A 25,126-nucleotide genomic window follows, 5' to 3' on the forward strand; every position below is an offset into this window, starting at 1 on the left:
TGCTGTGTCACAAATGTTATGTTTTATGATCATTACCTTGACAAATCACAATTACACCCTAGGGTGATGCTGATTATTATTTCTCCAAAGATGGAGTCATTTTTTTTCCCAGTGACCTCGAATTATCCTCTAACAATATAAACTTCCTCAATGCTGGGAGACTTATTTTTATGTGCCCGTGGGGAGGGGGAGTTGAGGGGAAATCCATCCATTTAATAGGGAAAATATTGCCCTTGTAAGTATTTATGTGTCTGTATTTCCCTTTGATGCTCAGTTACTGATTCAATTTTATAACTTCCATGTTGAGTGAATTAAGTCTTTCATGCCTGTAGTTATTAAATGTATGTGATAAGTGCTTTATAATGCTGTAAAGGGTGGCTTGGTTTCTTTACAGCTTCCTCAGAAACTCTTATGGAGTATGCAGGTATGGGTGAAGGGAGAATGCAAATCAGAGACCTGTGCTCTGTTGTTTAATCTCCCTATGTAAAACAATGGTCTTCATTGTGCTATGGGCTTTCTTTTCTGTCTCTCATGAAGCATGCAAAGTCGCGTGGCAAGGCTGCAGTCAGGACAGACAGTTTCAACTTAACCTTGCAGTGGTTTGGAGCATATCTTCAACTGCTCCCTGGCACAGTAGAGGAGAATCCAAAAATCAGATTCCACAATACCTCTCTTCTGGGGCTGAGCTGAGAAGCAGGGCTGAGTTATGACAAATAAGGACTGATTTCTAAGGAGAGGTAAGGTTTTTTTTTTTTTCAGTGTGCTTAGTAGTGAATGAACTAGTTCTGGATGTCCCATGAATGTGACCTACACTCTGCCTCTCCCCTAGAGCAGTTGGGGTCAAGGAGAAAGCTGAAGTCCTCCTATGCAACACTTGCTAGACAGCTGACTTGGGTAGTTTAAGAATGCTACTGAGAGCCACAGATGTCCACATAATCTAGGCAGCGAAATTTCCTGCCTCTGCTGGACTGGAACTGTAGCAGCCTTGTGGAGAACTGCCCTGAGGTCTGCCTTTGACCTCGACTAGCCATGCTTCACCTTCCCATACGTGTCCTCGGGCTCCAACAGCTGACTGAGGTGGATTGCCATTGGCTGGATGTTTAGGAATCAGTAATTAATTGAACTATGAATAGCCAATGGCCAGTTACTTAGGAGCCACCGTTAGCTGAGTACCAAATGCCACAGGGATTTGAATGCAGGTGGAGCTTTGCGAGTATGCAGACCAATTTCTCTTGGGTTCCTGAGCGAATCTGAGAACTTTGAGGGGAAGGAGTGACTGCTGTTCACTGAAGCACTTGCCCCTGCCTGGCGTGGGGAGTTCAGTACAGTCCTCCCTGATGTTGCCTGTAAGCCCACAGGCACTGGCCAACAGGAGACATGATGTTTGATACAGGGGGGTTGTAAATGACGGGGGGGGGGGGGTCTGTGTTCACCAGGGGAGAGAGACCTCGAGCTGTGCACAGCTCCTGCACTATCAGATAGGCTGACATTACCTGAACACTAAGGGAGGAGGAGCAGAGACACTCTGTGTGGTGGCCTCTTTTATTCTCACTGGAAGGCAAAGGCCTCTTCACACGCACCCCCTCTTCCTGCCTACCAGGAAGGGTTTAGCAAAAGCCAGCCAGTGCAGGCTGATGGGGAGTGGTGGGGTGGAGCCAAGTCTGTCGCTGTTCTGATCTGGTGGAACTTTCCAGGAATTGTTCATTTATTCGTTGTCAGTTATTGCCTTTGATCCCTGGACTGAGCCTCTGAGTTTTGAGGTTTTCACAAAAACTCATCTGAAAATTAAAAGGGGCGGGGGAGGGGGGAATTGCTCAGCACTGACTGTGAACCTCTGGGCAGCAGCACCCTGCGTCGCTGGTGTGACTGGGGTTATAACAGAGGGGGCTCCTAGAGAAAACTTAGGGTGCTGCAAGGTCGGGGTGTAGGTACTCTTCCCTGAGTGAGTGCTGACCCCGGTGCCCCAGCACAACACTGCAGAACAGTGTGGGGGGTACTTAAACGTGGGCCCCAGGCCTTCTGAATCGGTACTGACTCCAGGGCCCCAGCGTGGGGGTAGGAGGTGATGAGCAGCAGGGAGCAATGGCCGTGACACTCTCTGAGTCAGTACCGACCTCCGTGCCCTAGCCCGGTGCCAGCCCTGGTGTGTTGCTGGAGAGGGCTGTTCTTCAGATGGAACATAAAATCTGTCCACTGGGTAACGAATCCCATGGCCCTCCAAGTCGGAGTGCTAGCCCCTCAATCCCTGGCCGTACTCCTTCCATCTCAGGGAATTATTTTGCTGGCTTTAAATTCCCCACGTGGTTTCAGTCAGAGACAGGATTCTTCGTAACTTCCTTTCTGTCCTGCACCGTGTGTCATGTCGCTGTGTGGCTGCCTGCATCTTCCAGGCTAGCAGAGGTTAAGTTCAGTGGAGGAAGAGTGACCCCTGTACGCAGAGCTAGTTAAATGCGTTGGGATCCATTGGCACTATGTAACCATCAGTCTTTGCTAGTATCATTGTGACGGGATCGGCACCGAAAGGGTGGTGAGGTGGGCAGCGGCGGAGTGCACTCTGTACTGCAGTCATTAGCAGGATGATGGGGGCTTTGGAGATTGCCTGGAGATGACACCAAAGACTGTAGAATTGACCCAGGATCTCTAGCATCCCATCTACAAACGGCAGTGGGTCCAATGGATTGTCAGCGACTCATTGGTATTCCCGCAGGTAATTGCTGCTTTGCATTGCAGTGGCCTCCCAGATCGGCGTGCCAGTCACAAAACATGCTGAAGTGGGTTTCAAAGGAAGTCCTTGAACCTATCGACTTTTTAAAGTACCCGTCAGCCTGAGCTGCACGGCCTGTGGCTTTCTTTCTCCTGACAGCTGGGGAGAGGCAGAGAGCTGGATTCTATTGGCTGTTGCTTTTAAAAGAAGGCCCCCTTCTCCTGCCCCCGCCTCCCCACGTTCATAGCTGCGCAGTCTGGAGCTGGTCTGCCAGACAGTTTGTTTATAATGCTAAACATATCGGATAATTGAAAGCTAATGCTCCTGTCTAGATCACTAGACATAACACGCCTGGATGACAAATCAATTTCCTCGTTGCCCTACAGGGGTGTGCAGTCAAATGCGCGGTTTGCATTTCCATTGTGCGTGTGTTTGTTTGAGTGCTGCTTGCTTGCTGGAATCCAGAGCTTATTTTGCAGTCCAACATCCAAACACAAATGTGGGCCTTGAGCTGCGTGTCTCTAAAGGGGCCGTGTCATCTGCTCAGGTGTTGTGGAGAGAGGACATCCTCATGGAAATCCACCCCAGACTAACTAGGCAAGACACAAGTTGTGTGTGTGTATGTGGACTGTATGTAGAATGTAGTGTCGGCATCTCTCTGGGCATGTCTCTGTAGTGTAAGGCATAGGGCTAGGAATCAGGACTCCTGGGGTCTGTTCCCAAGACTGCTGCTGACTTGGCACATGATCTTGGTCAGGTGGATTTAGGCCAATATTTTCAAAAGTGGCCACTCCTTTTGGGGGCTTTAGGCTTTTTTTGGGTGCCCAGTTCAAACCGCTTGCTAGGGGTCTGATTTCTTGGCGGTGCTGAGCACCTGTAGCCCTCATTACTTCCAACTGGTGGTGTAGATACTCAGCACCACTTCCAATGGAAGCGCCCAATGTTAGTGTGTGTTTTTGAAAATCTGACCTCCAGCTTTCTCTCTGTACCTCTGTTTCCTCCTCTGTGAAGTAGAGATGATGAGACCTCTGTTTTGTGCAGCGCTTGGAGATCCATGGGTTAAAGGGCTAAGTGGTAGGATTGTACCGCGCAAACTCCCACAGGCTGACTAATAACGAATTTCAAAAGAGTGAAACATCATAGCAAGAAAACGCTGGGTTCACTGCTCATAGCAAACTGCAATTCAGGCTGGGCTGAAATCAAAAGCCTTTAGTATATGAAAGTGACTCAGCGTACGGTGTTGTGTGATTACCATGTGTGTCTGCGTGCGTGTGTGTGTCTCTGGCTGTCTATGCCCTCATATGATTATAGGTTATTAGCATGTGAAAGGGTCACGAGCTTCCCTCCTGGGGCAAGAGGCAGGAGCCCAGGTTTGCTGAGCTGTCTTTGCAGGCGGCAGCAGTCTGGTGTAAAGCCACTTCCACAATGGAGGAACAATTCTAGTTGCTCGTGTGTGTGTGAGCTATGGGGACTGGATGCTGGCACTAGGGATCTTAGTTCTGTTTCCCAGTCCTCAGCCATCATGTTCCATTATATGGACAGAGAGTGGCTCTGACAGGGAAATTAAACAGGGAGCATTTGTATTTCATGCCCATGAAACAGAGGGACATGTGGTTTGCAAGACTCCTCTGCTCACCTCAGGCCTGGGCCATGGCACCCACAGCTATTCGAGTGCTAAGCCTTAAGTTGTCTTTCTGCCAGAGTACGGCATGCCTGACCTGCAAGCACCCTTATGAGCGGAAGACTTGCTCGATAAGAACCCGGAGGGTAAAGTCCGAACTTAACTTCATCTTTATTAACAAACTCATGAACAGTGATACAGCATAAAGTCTAATCTTCTCCCTGGGCTATTTGCTGCTTGGGTTCCTAGCTGAGAGCTGCTTAGCCCATTCCCTCAGACACTATACTCCAAACCCAACATACTGTACATCTGTCATGGCAGCAGCACTAAAGCCTGGTTCCTGATGTCCTTCTCCTTCCCACTGGAGGGCCGCCTCTCTGGGCTTGACATTGCTGGGTGGCGGAGATGGCTTCAGCCCGCGTTTCTGTCTCTGCTCCAGTGTGTTTTGTCCAGCCTATCACAATCCTCTTCTCTTCCAGTCCTGGAAGCCCCATGGTGCTCAGAAAATGTACCTCTGCCCTTTCTCCCTAATAACTGCAATACCACTTGGAGTCTGTTGGCCAACTCCTTCTGGCCCGAGTTCTGTTCCGCCAAGGATTTGCAGAAGCTTTGTCCATTGCCCGGGAATTCAAAATTGCTTGAATGTCCCTGTTTCTCAGCCCACCCGAGTGTAGGTTTAGGCTTCTCCAGGGATCGGCAACCTTTGGCTCGTGGCCCGACAGGGAAAGCCGCTGGCGGGCCGGGACAGTTTGTTTACCTGCAGTGTCTGCAGGTTCGGCTGATTGCAGCTCCCACTGGCCGTGGTTTGCTGTCCCAGGCCAATGGGGGCTGTGAGAAGTGGCGTGGGCTGAGGGGTGTGCTGGCTGCCGCTTCCCACAGCCCCCATTGGCCTAGGACAGCAAACCGCGGCCAGTGGGAGCTGCGATTGGCCAAACCTGTGGATGCTGCAGGTAAACAAACCATCCCAGCCCGCTGGGGCTTTCTCCTTGCTTGGTTGCAGTGGAAAGGTTCCTCCCCCTCTCCAGACTCTTGCATGAGTTCATCTGCTCTTCTGACTTTGACTGCACCGGGGTCACTTGAGAGGCCACTCCACCCAGGGGCTGAACCTGCTGCCAGGGATAGGGACAAGTTAAAGCCTGAGATCTGATCAGTGTCTCCAAACCTCTGGACCTGGCTTCCAAATAGTCACTTTTTACATTGACTAAATAGAAATATACAGGGATTTCCCCCCACCCACATGTTGTAGTCTTTCTTCTCTTGTGAATACACCTTAGGGTACAGGTTGAGTGGGGAGCAGAACCTGCCCTGGATTTTTGTAGTCTCTGGGGAAAGAAGGTCTGAACTGGATTTGTGGTTTTTGGGATGGACTGAATACAACTCCCAGCAGAAACTAAATTACATGGGCCTTAGCATGCTCTGTGACTGAATGTGAAGTTAAGTGGGTTCCCACGTCCCTTGATCTCTGTAGTAGCTATAAACTGAGGCCAGGGTTTAGGCATCTATGGTAGATGCCTTCAGATTCCAGAGAGCTGGCAGTTTATGGCCCAACAGCTTGTCAGTTCAATGTGGGAGGAGCTTTGCGTGCCAACCAGTGTTTCCCACTGAGCTTGCTTAGCCCCTGAGTGTGTCTGTTGGTGTGAAGGGTGTTCTTCCCCCAGGCTTGAGGACGGGGAAAGCTACTTTCTGTTTCCAACATGAAAACTCATGTGGGAGCAGAAATGACCCCATTGTCCTCTGAAGGGTGGTGAGAGGGACTGGGATGAGGAGCCTGTCACCTCTGGGTCACTGATTCCAGTTCAACCTAGGTTTGTATGTGTGTCTGGTCAGTGGACCACCTGCAATGAATCGGTGGGTCTTGCCCTACTTCCCTGTAGACAAAAGTCCACTTTACACAACCGACTATTGTCATGGATGTTAACTAGCCCTTTGTTGGCTGTGTCAGCAATGAGGTCAAGCACTGAATGTGCAGGGGAGACAAAACTCTCCTCTGTTCTCTAGGTTGGGCTCCCACCTGCTCAGGATTGAGTCCCACTAACAGGAGTCTGTGCCAATTGGGGTATGTCTGTACAGCTCGTGAGAGCGAGTCTCAGAGCCTGGGTTGACAGCTGTGTAGATGCTTGGGCTCTGAAGCCTAAGGAGGGACAGGCTCCAGAGCCTGAGCTCCAGTTTGAGCCATAGTGTCTATACAGCTGTTTTTAGTACGGTAATGTGAGCCTCAATCTGCAGGCCTGGGCTCTGAGGCTCGCTGTGTAGACGTACCCTAGGAACCAAACAATACAGCAGTGCCAGCTTTGGTTTTTTCCCCCATTCTCAATAGCACGCCTGTCCGACTGCCTCAAGTGTGTGAGGAACACATTGTAAAAACACATTTTATAAACTAAGCCAGATACCATGTCACGTAAACACGCCCCAGCTAGCAAAGAGTTGAACCCCACCCATTACTCCCATTAGCAGAGTGGATAAATATGTGTGTTGTGTAGCTGTAGCCACTTCACCTTGAATGGTCCCTTGAAATATGTATTAACTAGTTATGCCAAACAACTTGTACCACCTTGTATTTAGCTGTAACACTGAGTATATTTCCCTGACCCGAAGAGCTCTGTGTAAGCTCAAAAGCTTGTCTCTCTCCCCAACAGATGCTGGTCCAATGAAAGATATTACCTCCCCTATCGTGTCTCTCTGGATTAAATGTGTGACCAGGTCCTTCCATTACCGTTATACAGTATATCGCAATCACCCCAACCAAAGCACCTCACCTCAAACCCTGCTTTGCAAATCCAAGTTCTGGCCAGGAAAGGAGGGATGGGGTGTACAGTCCCCATCCAGGGCTTGGCAGGGAAGGAGTTATCCCCCTTCCTCCTTGCTGGAGGATGGCCCCCTGGACTGGGACTTGTGAGCTGGGTTCAAATCCCTGCTCTGACACACTCCCTATGTGACATTTAATCTCTCTGTGCCTAGCTTCCTCAGTAAAATGGGGACAACAATAGCTCAGAGACTCATAGACTTTAAGGTCAGAAGGGACCATCATGATCATCTAATCTGACCTGCTTCACATTGCTGGCTACAGAACCTCACCCACCCACTCCTGTAATAGACCCCTAACAGCTCCTTGCCTCACACGAGTGGGGTGAGGACAAACCCGCTAGAGAGCGTCAGGTGCTATAGGGCTGGGGCCATGGAAGCAGACCAATCCCTAGAGAGAGCTCACACAGCCCAGTGGGCTCTAGGCAAAGCGGGTGCGGGGGAGTTGCTGGGGAGCTAGGTTGCAATGGATAAGTGGCTTTTCTTCCTCCCCCATCTCCCTGCTCCTCTTGCTGCTGGTGGGTCGGGTGGGGAGCTCCAGGTGGGGTAGTGACAGCAGCAGTAGCTGCTAGCAGGGAGGGTAAGGGGGCAAATGGTACTGAAAGGGGCAGAACCGGGGAAGCTTCTTCAGGGGTTCACTCACCCCTGGATTCCCCCTCTTCCCCCCTACACCTGTCTCAGGCTCCTACTGCCCCCATAACCCTTTCCCCCAGTAGCCTCCGTCTCTCTTTCCCCCTCCCCGCACCACCCCCCCCGGCCAAACAATCTCCCCTTCAGACTCTGCTACAACACCCCATCCCAACAGCCTCTGCTCCCCGCTGGCTGCCCCAGGCTTCCCTCAAGCCCTCCTTGCATTTGTGTGTCTGTGGGTGTGAGGATTAGGTTCCTGCTGCCACCACAGCTGCCCCTCTGCTCAGAGCAGGGGCGTGTAGAGGGGAAATCATTGAGTTTTCCCCATCGCAGATGGAACTGCTCAATTCCTCGTAGCTCTTTTACTCCTTGGGTTTGGCTGGGGCCAGTTGCACCTTGCACCTTACCTTTGGCTGAGGGCGTGGCCCCTTAAAGAGTCAGGATACTCTTAACACTTTGGTGTTGCACAATATAGCCCCCCCACATTGGGGTTTAAACTCCATCTATGCAGGCAGAATCCTTGCCTGTGGCAAGTGGCCCGTTCCCAGGGTACTGGGGTAAAACTGTCTCCTTTGTGAAGCTCCCGGCGTGGGCCGTAAGGTGAGGATAGCATGCGTCGGCTGCCTCTTCGGGCCAGGCTGGATGAATATATTTATTTTAAGATTCATCTGTTTCATTATTGCCCTAGCCACAAACTTGGGCACGTGCCTGTATCATATCTCCATGGTGCTGTTCCTCCTTTCTCTGGCTCTGCTAGAGGGACGAGCAACAGATAGCTACTGGAGCAGGCTGCCACCTTGGTCAGGTGTTTATTTTGAGCTCTCTAGTTTACAGAGCAGCAGGCAGAGCCTCTCTGTAAAGCCTTTGTAGAAACCATGTCCTGTGTGTATAGCAGCTGAACATCCCCTGTGGAGAGAGAAACAGACTTCCTTGGCCCCATAAGCCTTGTGGTACATCTCCGCTCCACCTCCCTATATGATCCCTGTGACCTTTAACTTCCCCTGGCTCCAAGGGGCTTTTGAAGATGAGCTGCCACTCAAATCGTTCTTCAATGTCATGGAGGTCACCCATAGCAGGAGCCCCACAGGCTCCCCTGCTTAGCCCAGGACCACAGACCTGCCACTGACTCCTAAACTGTTGTTTCCTCACCTGGTGAAAGACCTGCAGAGACTCTGTATGCTTAACTTTGGGGACATCTGTGCCCCATTATACACAGGGGTGCCCCTTCCCCATGTGCTGAAAAGCCTGCTGATTGGAAACAGGAAATCAGATCTACCGTCGTCAATACAAATTCTGGTTGGTGGATCAGCTGTCTGGGGGGGTTGGAGTGCCCTCTGTCCTTTCCCTGGATCAGTTTGTGATGAGGGCTGCTTTCAGAGGTGTCTGCCTTCCGGAAGCTTCAGAGACCGGGAGCCCTGAGGTGGGCCCTTACCTCTGGCTCTTGCACATGGGGATGTTGTATGTTGTGGCTGGGCTGGACCCATCCGAGGCCATATTGAAGACTGGATTTTTTGAATCTGTGGGGGTCAGAGCTGAGTGCACTTGAGCCCTGAAGGGACCTTATCTGTTTGTTGGGCAGCTCAGCCAGAGGAGCAAACCCCTCTTCTCCCTGGCCACCAGGAACAGGGATCCAGAGCCAGTTTGGGGCTCAGTAGCCGCATTTTTAAATTTTGCATTAGCCTTTTGCCCAGTGGCTCCGGTGTCTCTCATGTGGGGATCTTGATCCTTATCTCTGCTTTACACATGGGCAGAGTGAGACACACATGGAGGGGAAGTGACTTGCCCAAAACTCCCCCCTCCCTGTTGGCTACATTAACCATTAGACCCAGGTGCCTCCATTGGCCCCTTAATAAAATATTAAAGGATGGGACCAGAGGAAACCCAAGGTGATGGCTTGACCCCCAAAGCTGCAGAGAATAGGAAATAATAAAAAAACCAAGAGAAATTGTTTTTGGGGGGTTATAATGGAAACCACATGAGCTCCAGGGTGCCGGAGCAGCAGCTTATGTGGGTGTTGCAGATGCAATAGTGTCTATTCCCCACACCCTCCCCCTGCATAGGGCTTTGGGCAAAGCCAGGGAGTGGATGTCTCCTATGGACAGTTTCCTGGGTGTTGCCTGGGTCGTGCAGCACTTCCGCTGTGTGGAACAGACTGACTGTCCTGTTGTACCTAGGGCTGAGCCTTTCCTTCCTCTCCACAGACACATAGAAAACTGGAAGAACTTGCAGACACTGAATGCTGTAGACATGGAGCTGTACACGGGACTCCAGAGGCTGTGAGTATCATGCATGTGTGAGAGCGAGAGACCTGAAAGGTGGTGTTGGCGGCAGCCAGTTCAGGCTGCAGCGGGGAAATATTGCTCCTTTCATCCTATGGCCTCTGACATATGATGTTGAGAGCATGACTGACGGTTCCCAGGCAGATGTAGAACCTTGCCTTTCTCCTTAACTTTTGCTGCTTTCCAGTCCTAGATGGAGCCCTGGTCAGGCAGACTGTGAACTTCACACAGCTTTGCCAATACTCTTCAGTCCTAACCTGGATCACCCCCTGTTGGTCCAGATCTGGGTCCATACGCTGCACTGCTCTCCTAAGATGTGAAACTCCAGCTGTTTCTATCTGTCTGGTTACTTACATGGCTCCTATCACAGTAGCAGCTGAGTGCTTTGCAGTCACAACGACTGTGTCCTCAGCATACCCTTGTGAGGTAGGGAAGTAGTCGAATCTCCATTTTACAGAGCGGGAACCGAGGTGGTGATTTGTCAGTCGCACGGGAAGTCTGCGGTACAGCCAGGAACGGCGCCCAGACCTTTCAAATCCCATTCCAGTGCCTTAAACTGTCCCTGTACCTCTCTTGATCAGACACTGGATTATGCCGGGTGATGGTTCTGTAATGTGGACAGATGTCCACCAGGGGTTAAGTTGTAATTCTCCAACCTCATTTCAGTTGGAAACCTACAGTATATCGCTCAGCTTCCTGGACTCGGCTCCTCAGCGAGCTGTGCACTGAACCAGTCCCCAGGCTGGGCTGCTGGTTGAGATTTAGTGTAGAAAAGCTGCAATGGAGTCTGGTATTTTGTCCACAGAGGAGATTAAGAAATCATGGCCCTGGGGGCTGATTTAGCTCTGCCAGAGCACAAGAGGAAGAGAATCCTTCTCGGCTCTTCTTATCATGTTGGGAAAAACTCACTTGTCCTCAAGTGCTCAAAGCAAACGGATTTTCTTCTGGGTTAAATGTGTGTGTGGTGCTCCCCAAAGGACGTATATGTCCATCACAGATCTCTAGAACAGTGGGCCCAAGGAAACTATGGACCAGAAGTAAGCAAGGGCCGTGGGGGGTGCAGTCAGGATTGAGGGGCACTGGCAGAGATTTGTTTTGGGAGCTCAGGATTGGAATAGCAGGGAGTGTGGCTGGTGAAGACCGAAGTGCATTGATAATGCCATGTGGGGAAGCCCAGGGCTGCAGTAGCAGGGAGTGCTGTGGGTCAAGATTGCGGTGCATTGGCAGAACTGCGTAGGAGAGGCTTGCACAGCGGCTGCTCATGCTACGCCTGCTCTTGACAGTACTAGGTCTATCAGATTAAATTGAGACAACCAGACTCCTCTCTATTTGTGACCTTACCCAGGTCTTCTGAGGCAAGAGATTAAAATGTTCACCCCTCCCCACGCTCGCTAACTCCCTGAGCGTCCGCTCCTGAAACTGTCTTGCTCTGCCTGTCGCTTTCAGTTTTATGGGCATTGTCTCTCGACCGTCTCCTCGAGTTTAGCAAAGGGTTTTGAGTGCCCATTGATCCTCAGTCTTTACTTCATCACTGTCCTTTTAAATCTCCTTCCAGGACAATCAAGAACTCAGGACTTCGCAGCATCCAGCCACGAGCTTTTGCCAAGAACTCTCATTTGCGCTACATGTGAGTAACGTAGCCCTCTTGCCCTGCTGTTCCCTTTGGAAAGGTTATCTCCAATGCTGTCACCCCTGGGGGGGAAGCCAGGGGCAAGCGTGAAAGGAGAGATGCAGGAGGGAGAAGGAGAGAGAAGTAATGAAAGGTGAATTAAGGAAGGGAGTAGAAGAGAAGAGTGAAGGGGATGGGGGAGGAGGGTACAGAGAGGGAGGTCTGGGGAAAGTGAGAGCACTGAACAGTTTTCTCCTGCTGGGAAACCGACACATTTAGGTGTCTAAGAACTGGGCTGGCTTTGATTGTGGCTGTAACCAGTGCTTGCCTCATTAGCACCCCTGCAGCGGCCAGCGGAAGTTTCCCTTTCTGTGGAGTTCAGGGGACTGCGGGCGGAATGGTGGTGGCAGCATGCCTTTAGTGCAGAGCCTGAGCCTGCACTGCTCATTAACATGTGAAAAATACAGAGGGCTTTGCAGACACAGATCTTGCTGTCGCTTCAGGCATGTGGCTGACAGCTGTGCTCCTAATTATTGACTTGTTAAACGGGCATTTGAGGTGGGCCCAGGGCACAGATGCTTCCTGCTGGAGGTTATTGGAGGATCAGGGGAGATGGTAAGGAAGTGGTGCTCTGGAATTTGGTATGGGAAGGAGGCAAGCCAGTAGGTAGCGTCCAGTTTTCCAGAGGAGTATCTGGGAAGGTTGGACTGTGTCCCATGGAACGTACAAGCACTGGAGGCTATTGGGCGACATTTCTCTCTTCAGAAAAGGCTGGAGTACCAGCATGTGTGCAAAATGCATCAAGGGCCTGAAATAATTGGTCTGAGTGAGTGATACAGGATCAGATCCCTCTGAGCTCCAGCATAAAGACTAGAGGTGGGCTGATTGGTTATTGTGAGTTCCAGTGCATTGTGTGTGAGCCCAGGTGCTTGGTCTCAATCGTGTACTGTCAGACATTTCAATGAAAACTGGTAATAACTTAAAAAATAATCTTTTTGATTCTATGGGCATGTGTTGCCAGCCATATGGGCACGTTACTGGTGAAAAGAGATGGGGTAGACTTGCCGCTTGATTGCGTGCACAGAGCTCACGTTAACACAAATGCCTAAAAGCTTCATTGTGAAAGCTGGTTACAGTTGCTAAGTGACAGCAATGTACTTACCTAACATTTGCAAAACCCAAGCACTTAAAATCAAACACATGAACAGTTAAGGATGTCACAGAACTTGAACTGCCCACCTAATAAACACACACTGTTCTTACTAAGCAGAAAGGAATGCACATTTCATCACAATACAACAGTTTTAATTCTGACCCATGGATTTTGTTTTTAATGTATACTCTTGGCTATTTTGGTTGGGGTATCTAAATATTTTCTTTGACGGGATACTGTTGAATGGGGAAATTGCATAACGCATTTAGCACCGGACAGCTGAATTGTTGGGTAAAATAGCTATGGTTGCTGTTTCTTGGGAATAATATTGTCTATAATAGGTAAGGAGCATATCTATTGATTCATGGTATTGTTGTGTAGGTGAACTTGCATTAGAGGCTGATCAATATGTGCCATTAGTGTGTACCTATGCCATTATTACTTTCAGAAAGAGTTCAGTTTTGTAGTTTGAGATGGCTGGACAAATCACTTTTATTTCGGGTCGGAGTTAAGGCTGATGTATGGTGATGAAATGTTTGTTTACTACGTGGGCCATGTAAGATTTAAACATCCTTAGCTTGAGATTCGTTTCCTTGCCTTGAAGTGCTTGGGTCTGCGACTGTAGGTACCTACATTGTTCAATTGGTATCCTTAACTCTTTTTTTTTTTGTTTAAACTAAGTAGCTGGGCTTTGGTGGTATGTCCTAGGCATGCTTAGTCCTTCACGTGGGACCATGGAGCTTGAGAGGAGGAAATATGTCTGTTCTTCTGACTGTTGTACTCCTGTCCAGAGAAAGCTCAGTCCCTGGTTCTGGTTGTTTGTTCAGACATATCATCTTGCCATAGGGCCCTCTCCATGCCTGATGGTCACGGTTACCTGCTTCCTATAGTAGCTTGGATCATCTCTGGAATTACCTGTCTGCTCCACGGAGAGATTCCCTGGTCACCATGCCAGCCACTCAAATGACAAGACCTGTCCTAACTCTGGCATTTCACAGTGTGAAGAGCTGTTGATTTGAAGTAAGAAAATGTAGCGTGATGATGGGAGAAGCCCAGACCTGGGGCTCTCTGTCCCGCTTTTCTGTTCATCGTGGTGTCTGACCTCATGTAAAGGCTGGAAGTTCTTAGCTCTTAAACTTCCTGATCCTAGAGGAGAAGTGGCTTTAATGATAACACAAAAAGGTGATTTCTGAGATAGTGGAGTGAGATAGATGGGGGCAGGGCAGGATTCTGAGTCCAACTGGACCAGGATTTGGGCTGCTGCTGGTTGTCTAGATCAGGGATGGGCAACCTTTGGCACACGGCCCGCCTGAGAAAGCCGCTGGCGGGCCGGGCCAGTTTGTTTACCTGCCGTGTCTGCAGGTTCAGCCGATCACAACTCCCACTGGCTGCGGTTCGCCGTCCCAGGCCAATGGTGGCTGCGGGAAGTGGTGCAGGCCAAGGGTTGTGCTGTCCGCTCTTCCCGCAGCCCCCATTGGCCTGGGACGACAAACCGTGGCCAGTGGGAGCTGCGATCAACCGAGTCTGCTGATGCTGGAGGTAAACAAACTGTCCCGGCCCGCCAGCGGCTTTCCTTAATGGGCTGTGGGCCAAAGATTGCCAATCCCTGGTCTAGATGGTCTGCCCCCCACTTTATTACCTAAGCTTCCTGTGGCTCCTTTGTCTTGGACTGTGGCAGGCCATCTCACCTCAGCCATTGGATCTGCCACTTGAACATCTGGTGGCACTTGGGGGACCCCTCCAGAGAGACAGCATGTCAGACTGTACCAGCATGGCAGGGCAGCTTTCGGGCTCCTAGCCAGCCACTGCCTCGGAAGGAGCTCAGCCTGCTGGGGACCTGACATTTTCGGAGGCAGCCTCACATTGGAGCTGGGGATAAAAGGATTAGTGGAAATGTCACTCTGCTCGGAGTCTTAGGCTGCTGTAGCTGGGTTCAATGGCTGGTAAGATCAAGGAATACTGCCCCAGTCCCCATCAAGGGGAATGGCCTCCATGAGCCACAGCTGGATGCATGTCAGGGCCAAGACCTGTTGGATGGTGTTGTTACTGTACTTGAGGCTCAACTAGCCAGGGCTGTGAGAAGTGGAACCCGGGGACCAGTTCAGGATGCAGCATTGCAGGGGACATCGCCTCTTTGCCCTCCACCCCCTCATTTGGGGGTCTTGTCTCTTTGTGTTTGTTGGGGGTTTGGATAATTTGCAAATGGATTCTGAAGCACCCAACACCAAGTGTTTGACTGGGGAATTACTGAGAAGCTGAATGGGGAAGATTGAGGGGCAATAGTGCAGGCATGTTGGGGCCCAGGACTGGAATCGTAGGGGGTACTGGAAGCTGGGATTGAGGGGCAGCAGCAGACTTGTATCTTGGGGAAAACTTGCATACTGATTTAAACTCCTTTACTGGTTGATGGTGGGCTTTTTTTCCTCCCTGGGGGAAATCCCAACACCATCCACCTCTCTATCTTCTCTCCCCTTCCTCCCACAGCTTTGAGAGAGGTTTTCTCCTGTCAGACAAGCTGGGTTTCTCTGCCTTCTCTCAGCTTCTTCTATTTCTGTTCCGTTCTCTGTGCATTTACAAGTCTTCAGACCCCAGCTGTGCAATCACAAGATGATCACTTACTCCAGCTCTAATTGTAGGATCTCTGGTTTGTTGGAGTTTATTTAAGATAATGGCTCTGAATGAGTTTTTTCCTGCACAGAGTAAGAAAGGGAAGGTGAAGCCATTGAGAGGTTTTGCAGCGTTCAGCTTCTTGAAGTGTCTGAATACTCCAGTGCCCTCTAACAGGGGACATAGCTGCCCTTAAGTGGTTAGTCAGCCCTGCGCACAGTCCTTGGTATGTGATGTGAGGGGGGTGTGGGGGGAAGGGAGCCGTGAGTGACTGATGTAAACAAACTCTGGACTAGAGGTATATGGATCCATAAATAGCGTTAGCCCACTGTGACATACTATACCTTGGGGGAGCGACTTGTAATCCCCATAGTCCTCATTTTTATATAATCGTGATCTTACATATAAAGCATGCCTTGTAAGGTGTCAGGGGAAAGGTTATGATCTGCTGAAATTCATTTCTCTATCCATATATGTATATCATTAATGTATACGAAGTTATGAGAATTGTGTTGTATGGTGGTCACTAGCACATGCTGCAAGTTGGGGAATCAGCCAGATATTCACTCCCCAGAGGCAACAGCAAGGAAAATAACCAACACCTGGGCGGGGTATCAATCAAACCATCAACAACCATTGTCCAGCAAGGGAGCTATAATGCAATGTCTCTCACGCATGGGGCCACACCAGGGGAACTGCTCAATCTTGTCTGGAGACTCAGCAACGCCCCAGACATGCCTGGACTGGTGCTCCCCAAACACATGGGACTGAGGTTATAAAGCAGACACAGGGGCCACATGCTGGGTCTTTCTCCTTCACCCGCCCATGCTGGAAGCAACAAGGACACTGAGAAGACTTAAGCAGAAGAGATTGGCCCAGATTTCAAGGGGGGAAATCTGTATACTATGGACTGCAATATCCAGTGGGGTGAGAAAAACTGCTTAATCTAGATGTTGCCCTGTTTAATAGGGTTGAGAGTTTATACCAGTGGTGGGCAACGTGGGCCCATCAGGGTAACCCGCTGGTAGGCCGTGAGACAATGTTTACATTGACGGTCTGCAGGCACAGCCGCCCGCAGCTCCCAGTGGCCATGGTTTGCTATTCCTGGATGATGGGAGCTGCAGGAGTTCTCGTTGCAGTGGGGAACACCCTCTGCAGCAGTGTGGGAGAGGGTGGATGTAGGATTTATGTTTCTCTGTCTTGTTGCCTGAATTGGACCTTCCCTCTCCCCATCCTCCAAAAGATAGACATCAGCCTCCATCTGCTCATATAATGTGCCCTTGGGAGAGAATAGGAAACAAATGTCCTGGGGGGGCAGGGACAAGGACTCCAGGAGCTTAGCTGACTGTATGAAACAAATCTGGTGGGTCTCAGATCCTTTTTGGGGACTGGGCTACCACAAAACGCACTGCTACAAGTGGTTCTCAGTGGCCCTGCCATTGTGAGGGCCTCAGCAGAGAGGCCCAGCATTGGCTGGGCTCTAGAGGTTGAACTCTGGTCTTACCCCAAATGGCTCAGGGCTGAAACAGTCAATGGAGTGTGATGGCATGTAGAAGCTCTCTCTGCAGAGCCTGTCCCATAGGCGGAGGCCATCAATGCCAGGGCTGCCAAACTGGCACCAGATTCATCTCCAAGAGATAAAAAGGAAAGGACAGCGATAAAACTGAGACTAAAAACAATTGGGTGGTGTTCTCTGGGGGAAACCAATCCCGTTGCCATTGTCAAGGAGTCTGAGGGCTGGACTGGAAATGCAAGCTAGAGAGGAGAGAAGGAACCACAGTGCCACAGACTGGTGTGAGTTAGATATTAATATATTTGTATGTCTGCTCCATCCCTCCCATCAGGTCCGTCGTTCCATGTTGGTTGGGAGGACTGACAGTGTCATGCCTCCCTGCCATTCAGATCAGCTGATGCTGGTCCCAGAGGTGTAAGTCCCTTCAGCCTCCCTTGAATCCCCTTAACAGCCAATGATGGTCCTCTGCCCCCAGCTCCTTTCCTTGGACTGAGAGCTGCGTCCTTCCCCGTGAACCCCATCATGTTCTACCCCCCCGGTCTCAGGTCACCCGCTAATAGAATGTGACTCCCTCTAAACACTTCCTTGAATCACTTGCTCTCAGTCAGCCAGTCTGTAAAGCGCCTGTTTGTATTTGTGGAGAATAACCACATGCACCTTATTTATTGGTGTAGTAAAGAAAACAAATTAAGGCCCTGAAATTATAGAGTCAGGTGCGCTTTTAAATAAAGCTTAAGTAGTCAGAATTCCATTTAGAATATTAATAATTGCTTTTTCCGCCCGCATTCTGTGGCTTCTTTTCCCCCCAATCTGTCTTCTGGAGGCTTCTGTGAGCTCTAAATGGGTTCATAGGCCAGCCGAGACACCATTCCCATTCCAGAGCTCTCCCTTGGCAGGGCTTGCCAGTGTGGGGATGGAGGCCTTTGATAAAGCAGAGCCACATTTGTACAACTATAGCCAGGTTGGTAAATACAAAGGACATGGAGTCGTCGTGGTGACTCCTGCCCTCTCTGGGTAGCAGGGTGGTGGGGCGATAGATTGTTTGGCTTTTGAATGCTGCCATACATAGGCTGCCTTCTGTCCCACTGTGGGTTTTTTATCTTCTCTTCTGTGTCTGTCACTTCTCTGCTCACATAGATTGGGGGATGGGCTGAAGGGCTGAAGACTTATGGACATTAGAGATGGGAAAGGCCCTACTGGGCTAAGTGTGTAGGGAACTCTTTGGCTTGGGAGGAGGATGGGGTAGATGATCCAACAGGCCTGTTCCATTGCCAGCTTCTGTGATGTAGTTAACCTAGACCACCCTGCCCATTCACCATGGCATGTCAATGTTGATATACTTTATGAGCGTGGCCTTGACCCTAGTGCCCTGGCGATGTTCTAGTCTGGGAAAGCACATCCTGATTACCTGAGGTTCCCTTTCTGTTTTTGACTGGATACAGGATTCTTCTCTGCCTCACTTCCTGGACTGTTTGGTACAGTTGCTGAGTGCTGTTAAAGAGCAGCTGTATCCTACCCCAGAGCCAACTGCATTTCAGTGCGAGGTGAAAGAATGAGGGGTGCGTGGATAAGTGTGGTCTGTGAAGAGCTTTGGACTAGAATATTTTGGAGAAGCATTGCAGGATTATCTCTAGATCAAGGCAGGACCATGACCCATGACTCCTCTCCTGGGTACCGCACAGTCTAGAGATCAGGGCTGCTGAGTCACGCTGTGCTCATTGTATTGACACTTCATAAAGGCACTCAGACACTAGAAGCACTCTTCCATCTCATACCCACACATCTTGAAGGACTGGAGATACTTGATCCATGGTGCTTGTGAGGTTTGTGTGTCCCCTTGTGTAACTGCGCAGCCTTGCCATGTGTGTTATTGTTTAAACTACTTTGCCCTGGGTGGCTGTGTGAGCTTGTTCAGGATCTCGGGCTGAATGGATAAACAAACAAAACACCAGACTTAATATTGTTTCGACGATGTTCAATTGCTTTTCACAAAAATCACTTGCCCTTATTCCCTGGATAGTGATGCTGGGCCTCTCTCTAAAGCAGCCAGGTTAATCTGTTTTATAAGGAGCAAAGTCTAACTCTGCTCTCCTCCACTAAGCAACTCCAGGGCTTCTCACTGTTTCTGATCCTGGGTGCCACACATCCTCTTTCCTCCTCCTGTGCTGAGGCCTTTCAAGTAGGCTACCAGCTGTCACCTGCACGCCTGCCAGTCTTCTCCCTCCAACCTGAACTACAGCATAGGAACAGTTCAAGCAATTATGAAAAGGAATCAGATACATCCATAGCAAATCAATCTTTCCTGATTTCCCTCCATCTCCCAGGCAACGCTTGGCATTCCTAGCTTGGGCGCTATTACTCTTTAATTGTATTTCTGTGCGAGACAGCGTTACGGACGAGGACCACACTGTGCGGGGGATGTGGTCCATTGCTATCCGCTCTGTAAGTAAAGGTCTGATCATGCCAGTACTCAGCACCTCTCAGTTCCCATTTGTGCTGTAAGGACATTAGGGAGCTCAGCGCTTCTTGGGAGCAGGCCCTTGAACTGTTACTTACTCACAGCAGGGTCAGTTGCCCTGGTCTATTTTTCATAGATTCCAAGGCCAGAAGGGACCACTGTGATCATCTAGTCTGCTCTCCTGTCTAACACAGCCCATGGAACTTCCCCCAAATAATTCCTAGAGTAGATCTTTTAGAAAAACATCCAATCTTGATTTTAAAATGGCCAGTGATGGAGAATCCACCACAATCCTTGGTAAATTGGTCCAACGGTTAGTTATTCTCACCATTAAAAATGTATGCCTTATTTCCTGTTTGAATTTGTCTAGCTTTAACGTCCAGCCATTGGATTGCATTATATCTTTCTCTGCTAGATTGAAGAGTCCATTATTAAATGTGTTCCCAATGTAGATACTTATAGACTGTAATGAAGTTAGGCCTTTACCTTCTCTTTGTTAAGCTAACTCAATTTTTCTCTTAGAGTCTGTCACTCTAAGGCCTGTTTTCTAATCCTTTAAGCATTTTTGTGGCTCTTCTCTGAACTCTTTCCAATTTATCAACATCCTTTTTGAATTGTGGGCACCAGACCTGGACACAGGATTCCAGCAACAGTCGCACCGGTGACTGATACAGAGGTAAAGTAACCTCTCTGCTCCTAATCCAGATTTCCCAGGATCGCATTAGCTCTTTTGGCTACAACATCACACTGGGAGCTCATGTTCAGCTGATTATCCGCCACAACCCCCAAATCTTTTCCTGAGCCACTGCTTCCCAGGATAGAGTCCCGCACGGCATAAGTATGACCTACGTGCTTTGTCTACATTTAGCTGTATTTAAAATACACATTGTTTGCTTGTGCCCAGTTTACTAAGGGACCCAGTTCTTCTGTAAAGAGTTGTGCATGTCTGTGGTTCCCTAGGTATAATAAATAGTAATAATGTTCCCTCTGATTCCATACCTCCCCCATGCCCTCCTCCCTACTTTGTCCCCTGCGTGCCGGCATAGCACACTGCCTAGCCACTATGCTAATCAGCAGTGGCTGGATGGCATGTTTATTTCCAATTGTTACCTCAGACTGAATCAATTTGGATCATCTCCTCATTCAGCTGGAACATCAGCACAGGCAGGCTCTGTATTTTAGCAGCCTCTGTTCCCAAGGCCAAAGGAGAGACCTGTTCCGTGCAGACATCAGACAGTCTGGCTTTTCCCACAGGGCTGGCAACTGTAAACTTAGCTCATTTGAACAGCATTCCAAAGGCCCAGTGGTGAATTTCTGACTGCAGTGATATGCCTCAGCATCTCTAGTTATAAACACCATCCACATTTAAAGCACTGCACAAGCATCCTCACCATGCCCTGGTAAGGTAGGCAGGGGAGTGTTAGCCCCGTGCTACAGATGGGGAATGGAGATGCAGAGATGTGAAGTGATTTGCCCAAGGCTACACAGTAGCAGAGCAAGGACTGGAGTTGGGGACCGCATGCCACTTAGAGTTGTGCTCTCTGCTGCAGGCCTGGCTGCCTCCAACAGAATCCAAACCTGCTTAAGAACTGATGTGTTCTACAATAATACAGAGAGGAGAGATGATCATGTTGTTAATGCACTATAGTGGGACTCGGGGATATGGGTGCTGATCCTGTCTTTGCCACAGACTTCCTGTGTGCCATTTGGTGAGTCACTGATCTCCCTGTGTCTCCATCTCTGTCAGGTAGGGATAATAGTCCTTTTGTTCTCTAGTCTCTGTAGGTTGTAGCTCTTTGGGGCTACACCTGTGCAGCACCTAGAAGAATGAAGTCACAAGCTGGTTGGGGCCTCTAGGCGCTACTCCAACAAGATGAATTATAACAACAGTGAGGTAAAGAAGGTTTCCTATTCCATTCAGGTTCTTGTATCTGCCCATCACTGTGGTGCCTGAGCTCTTCAGAATCTTGTCTCACTCTCACACACTACCTTGTTCTGAAGCTTTTTAATGCGTTGAACCACCACTTCCAGTTAAATCACACGGGGATGGTGTTTGTTCCTACTCCCTTGGGCCTTTCTGGTTTCATGCCATGCTGCCGTTTTGAAAAAACTATCAGTTGTCTCGCTGGCAAATGGATGAAACTGGGAGCTTCTTTGCCGGCATATCTCTGCTTCCCAGTCCCATTTTAAAAAGTCCTTTGCATTGGTTGCAGCGTCATTTCAAACCGGCCTTGCCAGCAGTTCTAGGGCTGGGTCTCACCTCTGACAAGCCTGATTTCAGGTTTGCAGTGAAGCGCAATTTAACATGTTCTGAGAGATTTTTGGACTAGGGCAGTTTCATCACGTTCTCCTGCAATTATGTAGCCTCATGAAGTTGTGTTGTGACGTGACCTAGGTTGGGTAGTGGTGGCTTGATGCATGTCTTATGTTGTAGCACATTTACCCTGCAAGACATGCTGTTAGAATTGGGAGACCTATCTCTGCCATGCCTCACATAGTGTTTCTGAGCCAGGGGAACACCTGATACTTAGTTAAATCCTGTCAGATCTCTCCTCATCTCCCAAGAGAGAGCAAACAAATGTGGAAAGACCTGATTCCCGTGGGGCTTGGTATGGAGGTCCATGGGCAATAGGGGCCAGAATTCACTTCCACACCCCTATGGCCAGTGGGGGATAGCATTTCAGAGGCAGCCTCTGGTAGCCCATTGAAGGCAGAAACACCTTGCTTGACTCTGCAGAAAATACAATAGGGTATGTTAAGCGGCTGTGGTGGGGAGCCATATCCAGCCTCCCAGTTCCAGTGGGAGGTGCCCGGGGGGGGGCATGAAATGAAGAGGACTGGCATCCAAGGGGGACTTGGAAGACACCGTTTAAGTGGGTGGGAGGGAAGATCCATCACTGTAGGAGCATAGTAGAATGTAGAGGGACTTCCCAAGTGATCTTATCTGGGTTTTACAAGGATGCCGCCTTGCTAACAACATGATGGTGGGGTGGATAGGGGTTCAGAGACAGTAAACAGAGCTCCTGAGAAAGAGAGACAGTCAAAGAGAGTGTTGTTTAAGCAATAAGGCATGACAGGGCGTGAATGATGGGGCATTAATTCAGACCTTGCATGTGACTGTGCCAGAATTTAATACGCCATAACTTACTCACTGGCACGTTTTATTGAAATTGTAAAATGTTGTTATAAAATTCTAGGTTTTTTCTGCCAACCCCTCCCCCTCCCTGTTTATATATGTTAAAAGCCGAGTGGTGGATTATGCAGGATGTGGGAGACAGTGTGACATACTTTATTAGCCCATCTGTGCGAGCTCACTGTGGGGTTATGGTGTCACGAGGAGGCCTGGCTGGAATTGCCTTTGCATTGTCTTTCCGGTTATGTATGCAGTGAGTGTCAGCAGTAATGTGGGATGAGTGGTGGTGGCAGACCTGATCCCGTGGAAGTGTGTGTTTCCACTAGAGCCCCTCTCAGTCGGGAATCTGAACACATGGTGACGTGTGTGTGTGTGTGTTTATACTGGATCCCCAGTGCACTAGTATATAGTTATTCCAGGTACCTTGCACTCTGAATCCATTTGCACCCAATGAGGTGCATGTTTACTTCTGATCCATTGCTGTGGGAGTCTGGTGCCTGAGTCCCTTAGCTGCAGCATGTCACCTCTCCTTGCACCTGCCATGGGGCCAGTGCCATTCAGCACCAAGGCCAGAGCATGAAGCAGAGCCCCTCAGCCTCCCATCAGAAAAGAGGAGAGCCGCAAGGTCCATGCCAGGCTTTCAGGACTGGCCCCCTCCATATTCACCTGCCTTTTTTCCTCTCCTAACTCCCTCTTCCCAGTGCTCCCACTGCTGGCACATGATCACTATTTTGCAAACAGAGCCCCAGTGGTGAACTTGAAGCTGCTCACATCTGACTTGCAGGTGTCTGTTTTTCTTGTCCTTTTCCAGCAGCCAGATTTTGGGGGCCAGGAGGAAGAGCTCCCCATGGCTTCAGAGTGACAGGTTTGGGTGAATGAGAGGGAGGGGAGAATAGATTTCTTTTGGACCCTTCTGTGGTGCTACCAGCCTGTCTGAATTATTCTCCTCTGACCCCTGTGTTATCTCCCGCCACCGCATGGGCTAGATCTCTCCAAAGTTGTGTCTGTATTAAAAAGAAGCAGATAATTCTCTCTAACCTGAACTGATCTCCCAGTGCCCATCCCACCTGTCAGCCTAAATGGACTTGTCTCCCAGGACGTGTACCCCGGCATTCACAACAGGCCACCCACGTGCCCAACATTCCAGCAAAAATAAACGTATCACCCAGCCCTCGGTCCACCCCTCCCAGTCATCCCCGTGCAGCAGCAACAGGCTCTGCAGACAGGATGGCCTCTCAGGAGTCAGATACTGCGGTGCTGGACGTGTCCTGAGAACCTGAATGGAATAGGAAAAAGGGAGGCTGGGGGTGAAGGCAAGGCAGGGGTGGCTCTAAAGCTGCAGATTGCACATTCTGCCTGTGCTTGTTTGCTGCCATCCTACCCTGCATGAATGCTGCTAACCACAGGCTTGGGCTGTAGGCACCTTGATGTCTGCTGTCTTGTTGCCCCACGGGTCCCAACGAGAATTGGCAGTTTGGGGTGGGGCAGCTTCCTCCTTGGCGTTGTATTTGTCTTGTGTGCTGAGCATTTCTCTTGCCTTTCGATGGGAAATAGTTTGAATGCATCAGTCTCTGCAGAGTATGTTGGATTGCTGCTTTCATATCCGTTTGCTGCTGCAGGGGACCCTTTGCTACTTGCCTTCCTCCTTTCCCTCCAGGAGGAAAACCTTAGCCTCTCCTGAGATCCAGGCTTGCTTCCCTCCAGCGCCCCATTGCCACAGGTACACACCACCTTCCCCCAGATGCTTGCCGAGACCACACAAACACTCCGCAGTCCGAGAGATACAAGGCTGTCCTCTCCTTCCCTGCCCAGTCGACACCAGCCCGCAACAGACATAAACTACTTCCACACAGACCCTCTCCTCTCACCCAACATACCCTGTCTACCCACTGGTGTAGGCTGTCTAGCCTTCTCGGCCACATGTCTTCTGCTGTGTCTATCTGTGAGGTCCCTGGCACTCCCTTTGGAAGTTGCACTGGAAGCAGTTTCCCTCCGCTCTGATGCTGGGGTGCACGTGCCGTGAGGTAATGGCAGTCGTTCCTTTTTATTAGTTGGTATAAACACAGTTCTCTTGGCAGCAGCCTGGCTTCATCAGCCATTGAAGACCATTTTCCTTTTATCTATAATTTAGTAAAATATCAACCCATGGTTGTTTTAACAATCAACAGCAGGAGATTTTTTTTTCTTCAAAAGCTGTTGTATCCCAGGGCTGTGGCTCTTTTTTAGATCTTCTGAACAAAGGCTTCAGCTGCTCACACAGGAGCAAATTCATTTGACCTCTATTCTCTCCTGGTGGAACGGCTCCCTATCTGCTCCCGCTAGAGCCAGGTACCCGGCCGGGCGAGGCAGGTGAGCGGGGGAAGCTGGAGTGAGAAATGAGTGGTTAGTGAGGTTTGAGCCTGGTGGGAGGGAGAGGACTCGTGTCGTTGGCAAGGCAGGGCATGGGCTGGCTGTTGCTGGGGAAATTTGAGGCAAAGACCCAGCCACTGCTCTGACTTTGAGTCAATATTCAGGGGGACAGGGAGGAAAGGGAAGCATTGATAGACACAAAGATGTGGGATAGGGAGAAGCACAGGAGTGGGAGGAAAGCAGAGAGTGGGGAGCAGGAAATGGGGGA

At 49.8% G+C, this 25,126-nt stretch overlaps 1 protein-coding gene across 5 annotated transcripts in view; it reads left to right on the forward strand.

Moving 5' to 3' along the window:
• NTRK3 (neurotrophic receptor tyrosine kinase 3) overlaps positions 1-25,126 on the forward strand; it is a 311,454-nt gene that overhangs the window by 57,064 nt on the left and 229,264 nt on the right. For all 5 annotated transcript variants that reach the window (XM_077827898.1, XM_077827899.1, XM_077827900.1 and 2 more), the window contains exons 2-3: positions 9,959-10,033; positions 11,592-11,663. In XM_077827898.1, the coding sequence (XP_077684024.1) occupies positions 9,959-10,033; positions 11,592-11,663 (147 nt within the window). The remainder of the gene's footprint in view (positions 1-9,958; positions 10,034-11,591; positions 11,664-25,126) is intronic.

The sequence above is a fragment of the Eretmochelys imbricata genome, chromosome 10, assembly GCF_965152235.1.
Source record: "Eretmochelys imbricata isolate rEreImb1 chromosome 10, rEreImb1.hap1, whole genome shotgun sequence".
Taxonomy (NCBI): Eukaryota; Metazoa; Chordata; order Testudines; family Cheloniidae; genus Eretmochelys; species Eretmochelys imbricata.